The following is a 5,270-nucleotide window of genomic DNA, read 5'->3' as shown; positions in this document are numbered from 1 at the left end:
CGGGCCGAGTTGTCTCCGGATGACGATACACGCCCCTAAGTAACTTCGGAGGATTGCTTGCCAAAAATGGACACTAGGGGGCGCCAGAGGGTGCCAGGCCCATCGGCCTGGGCTCCTCTAGGCCGATCGGCCTAGCCCCTAATAGGGGTAAAAGTGTGTCAATAGTGAGCATCAATAGCCGGCTACCACAAGCAGTCCGTGGGGCTGGGTGTAATTTAATGTAAAATCTAGTATAGACACCACACCTACACCATCAATTACTACTTTACTCTGCTGCTAAAGCAAAGCACCCAACTACCTAATTAGTGGATGAGGAACCAGTATAAAGAGGGACATAAAACAGTCATAACTAGAGCCAAGGCTAAAACCACTTTAGTCTAAAGTAGACATTTGGCAATCATTCACAAAATAAATGCAGAAAGTAACTATCTCAAAATAAAGAGCGGAAGATAAAATATATTAATACTCAGAGTCTTACGAAAGAAAAGCTAAAGATACAAGAGCTTTACCAGAACTCCTGAAGACTACTCTGGAACCCTGAGGCGAAACTCGACCCAACTCTAACTCCCAACTAAACTAGCCTAACTCTACATCTTGAAAGAGTGAAAGAATTTCTCCTTGGAGGTGTGTCCTTGGCTCCTGGTGCGAAATGCCTCTATTTATAGCACCCAGGAGGCAGGAGGGTACTTGTAGGGACCAAGGGACGTCGATTGGAGGTGGGCCCCTAGGTCGTCCGAACTGACCAGGTCGACCGACCCTAGGATCCACCGCCTTTGCTTGATCAACACCTGAGAACAGCTCCTAGATGTCGGTTTCTTGCATGCAGTTAAGCGGTTGTGCTCCGTGGCAGCCAAGGGTTGGGTCGGCCGAACTCGACCCTACACCCCATGCCCGAAGTTGTCCGTTGCACCACCTTATCTTGTGGACACCTTGGATCAGTTAATGGGTAGGTTGTTTGGTGAAGTTTTCTTGACTTGTGGGCCCATGGATTCAAGGGAGTTACACCAAGTCCACAAGATAAAACCGACCTTCATCCAATGCTCGGAATTGTTCCTTGATGTATTTTCTCATGCATGTGCGAAGATGGACCGGAGGAGATGCTTGGGCTGGGTTCGACCGAACCAAGGAGGGTCGGCCGACCCTCCCACAATAATGGATGGCTCGTGACAACATTCCATTGGGTCCTATGATGAGTAGAGAGGCTTCTAGCAAAGTTTGGATGTGATTGGGCTTGGCTAGGGTCGCTCGAACATGTCACCCTGCGGTGCAATCTTCCGAGAAGCATAACTTTTGCGTTCGGACTCTGAATTGAGTCATCCAAATGTCCATTTTGATTGTCTCGAGGAGTGCTTCAATATGGTGGTGTCAAATCAGGAATTTGAGATTTTTTGTGATAATGATATACTTGGACTCCATCTCAAGTTCATTCTGCACCACATTGCATATGTGCCATTTGATAGCTTTCTAAGCATGTTCCTGCAAAACATCCAAACCACCAAAACTCGTGGAATTCATTAGTTTAAATATAATTACGCATAGAACAATATCTACACCCTCTTTATTTACCGAGAGTTTTGTGGTCGAAATTTTGAAATAACGGCCACCAACACCAACAATACCCACCTCTTGGGGCGAGGCTTCAATCGGAGACATGGCGATCCCCCCCCCCCCCCCCCCCCCAGATGGGGACAAAAACAACTTTTATGAAGGATTTTGTGCTGAGGACATGTCTGGCTAACCGGTATGGTGTTACGGAGCTCGGACTATTGCTTCCTAGGAGCATGAACGCGATGGATCCCGTCGGTCTCAACTCTCATCAGCTCTTGTGGTGGAAGCAGAAGCCAGTTGTGATGGATTGCGGATGGCACTTCTGGGGTAGGATCCATGCGGGTGATAGTGAAATCGGATTCGCTCCAGCTTGTATTGTAGTGGAAGAATCGGGGGCAGCAACAGTCGGAGATCGCAGTCATTCTGGAGGAGATGTAGGAGATGGTGACGTCAATGCTTTCCTTCAGCTTTGTTTGTTCGCGTCAGAAGATTGGCCAATGTCGCAGCTCATCTATGTGCCAAACATGCAGCTCCTTCTAGGCCTAGTCTCTTGTGGCATGATCAGCCACCTAGCTTTCTTTTATCCTCAATACAAAGTGATTGTAACCCGTCTGGTTAATGAATGATAGCTATGTTTTTAAAAAAATCCGATTCGTACTGTGTTTTTTAGCGTAACTGTTCGAAGCAACCTAAACCATGGGTTTAGGAATAAAAAAAGGTGGTTTGGGTGTATTTGTTACGAAAAAATATGCTGCAACTTCGGTAGCTACCTACATCCCAGACGCGGCGTCAGTAGACGTAAGTCATGTTTCAACATTTTTGAACAAGAAAGTGACGAGTATCCCTTATTCACAGCCTACGTGGGCCAACAAAATAAAGGACTTGATCCGTGGACCAACAAGGCGTGGCAAACTTTCTCTCGTGGATCCTATATGGCTTTCGGTAGCTACCTAGACAGGGTGTTTAATCTTTGTGCTAAAGTTTAGTTCTTGTAACATCGAATTTTCGGATGCTGATTAGGAGGACTGAACATGAGCTAATTATAAAACTAATTACATAGATAGAGGCTAATTCGTGAGATGAATCTATTAAGCCTAATTAATTCATAATTAGCACATATTTACTGTAGCATCACATTGTCAAATCATGAACTAATTAGACTTAATAGATTCATCTCGCGAATTAGCCTCCATCTGTGCAATTGGTTTTGTAATTAGTCTATGTTTAATACTCCTAATTAGTATCTAAACATTTAGTCTATGTAATAGGGACTAAACTTTAATCCGTGGAACCAAAAAGGGCCTTAGTTATTTGGCTTCCAGTGTTTGAAATTCGTGCACACAATAATATCCGTTAGATGCATCTTCACTTTCCTCAACCATAACTACCTCCACCGCTTCTCCTGCTTGCCGCCACCACCCCCTACCCCAGAGCTCGCCAGCGGCCCAACTCCCGTGCTACCCCACCTCCCCGCGCGGCCCCGCACGCCGCCGCCGGCTCCCCGCGCCCCCCCCCCTCCCGGCGTGACTGCACACGCCACCGGCCCCGAGCGTCGCCGCCCCCTGGACCGCCGGCCGCGCGTGCCCCGCTACCACCCCCAGGCCACGCCGCCGCTCCTCGGGCACGTTGGCCACGCGCCGCCATCGGCCGGCCTCCGTGCTCAAGAAAGAAGATGAGGAAAAATTAGAATGTTGAATCTTTGGTTATCCGAATGTTGAATCTTATTTGTCCAAATATTTAAATAGATGGTGAAAAATGTTGAATCTTATTTGTCCAAATATTCAAATAGATGGTGAAAAATGTTGAATCTAAATGTTGATTTATTTCTCAGAAAATGTTGAATGTAATTTTTCGAAATGTTAAATTTATATTTATTTATAAGTTGAGCTATTAGTTGGACTAAAACTATATTGCTTATCGATCACACGGAAGCTAAGTACGAGCTCCCAACTTTCTCCGTGGGCTAACAATTCAACTAATGGGCCAAGAGAGAACGAAAGGAAAAAAAAAACAGCAAAGACAGGGAAGACGGAAGAAGGCCTGTCGGCGACGAACGACGATTTGTACAGTCGCCGAGAGGTGCGGACAAAGTGAAATGGCAAGAAATCATCACAAGGGAAAGTGAGGAGTGCAGGCCAGCCAGCAGCCATCGTCCAGAATCGCCACCGAGCCAAGCAAACCTCCGCTTCCCCAGCTGCCTTCCCACCCAGCCAAGCAAAGCAAGCTCCCAACCAAGCTGCTGCTGCCGAGCCAGGCCCTCAAATCAAAACCCAGGCAGAGGCAGGAATCGCCGCCGGCGGGAGCAAAAAAGCATCATCCCAGGATCGGATCCCCGGATCCGCGGCCCGTCCATGGCGGATCAGGACGCGGCGGAGGCGGCGTGGCCCCCTTGGACCTCCCTCCTGCTGCGGGCGCTGAGCCGGCGGCGGACCTGGGTGGCGCTCTTCCTCGCCGTGTACGCCGCGCTGCTCTCCTCGTCCTGGAGCCTGCTGGCCTCCGTCCGCGCCTGGTACTACTCGGCCTCCTCCGCCGCCGCCGCCACCACAGCCGCCTCGTCCTCGGCGCTCCCGGCGTGGCCCGCGGCGCTGTACGCGTCGGTGATGTACGGCGCCGTGTTCGGGCTGCTCTCCATGGGCGCCGCGCTGGCCGTGGCGGCGCCCGCGATGCTGGTGACGTGGATCACCGTGCTGGTGCTGCTGGCGTTCGCGGGCCGGCCCCGGCGGTCCCTCGTCGCGGAGGGCCGCCGCGCCACGCGGGACATCGCGGGGCTCGCGCTCCGCGTGCTGCTGCGCGAGGGCAACGCCGTCGCCGCGCTCTGCGCCGCCGCGAGCTTCGCGGCTCTCCTCCTCGGCCGCCGCGACGACGACGACAGCCCCTGACCAGCAGCTGTAGCTGTAGGCAGGCTTCTTCTCAAGCTAGATTTCCCCCACCCACCCCAAATTTCTTCTCTCTTTTTTCTCCCCTTCGCATGTGTTGGCTAATTTGTTCGTTACAGTTATTACTAGGGGTAAATATTTTTTTATCACACGAGGTTGTTTTAGTTTAGTGTTAGCTTTGCTTTGCGCGTCGGCGTGGCATCTTTTGCCCAAACTGCCGTGCGCGTCACGCGGGGGACAGCTAGAAAGCCGAGTGCTGTGGTGGTGACTGTAACAGAAGCTGCTGGGCGCCGGAGAAAAGAAAACAGAGCCGGTCTCGGTGCTGATGTAATAATGTACTAGCCTTCTTCTTCCTACCAGAATTTAACGGATTATAAGGTGTGCGTACCTAGCATGCAGACAACTGCAAGACCTCAAGTGGCTCATTTTGATTCCGCTGTAAAATTCGTTCCTTTTCGTCTTCCATATCAATCTGCATTAGTTGGGTACCAAAGTTCAAAATTTTGGTGACAAGTATATTTTTGGTGACAAGTATATGCGGTCCAATGCAACAACAAAACTAGGCTACTTTCAGGCCCGTACCTAAGTTTCAAGGCCCTGGTGCGACAAGGCCCTGGTGCGAAACACAAAATAGTAGTTCCATATTTTCAAAATACAAATAGCAAAAATGTATTTATACTTCATAATATAATTATTATAAGAATTAATGCATGCCACGATGCAGGATAATAGAGTTGAAGCCCAAGCTAACAAAACATCTACTGTGAGCTACTGGACATGACGTAAAAAGACTGGATTGTAACATGCTTAGTAGGCTAAATGCTGTTTAGAGTAGCCTCTTGAAAT

At 49.5% G+C, this 5,270-nt stretch overlaps 1 protein-coding gene across 1 annotated transcript; it reads left to right on the top strand.

The window, feature by feature from the left end:
- The first annotated feature begins 3,465 nt into the window (after positions 1-3,465).
- On the top strand, positions 3,466-4,887 carry LOC101771321. The gene has a single exon (XM_004962560.4). The coding sequence runs from the start codon at positions 3,900-3,902 to the stop codon at positions 4,425-4,427; it is 528 nt and encodes a 175-aa protein (XP_004962617.1). The 5' UTR covers positions 3,466-3,899; the 3' UTR covers positions 4,428-4,887.
- Positions 4,888-5,270: the final 383 nt, after the last annotated feature.

Source organism: Setaria italica, chromosome III (genome assembly GCF_000263155.2).
Source record: "Setaria italica strain Yugu1 chromosome III, Setaria_italica_v2.0, whole genome shotgun sequence".
NCBI lineage: Eukaryota > Viridiplantae > Streptophyta > Magnoliopsida > Poales > Poaceae > Setaria > Setaria italica.
Note: the sequence above shows the minus strand (reverse complement) of the source record. Positions and strands in the feature narration are given on the sequence as shown.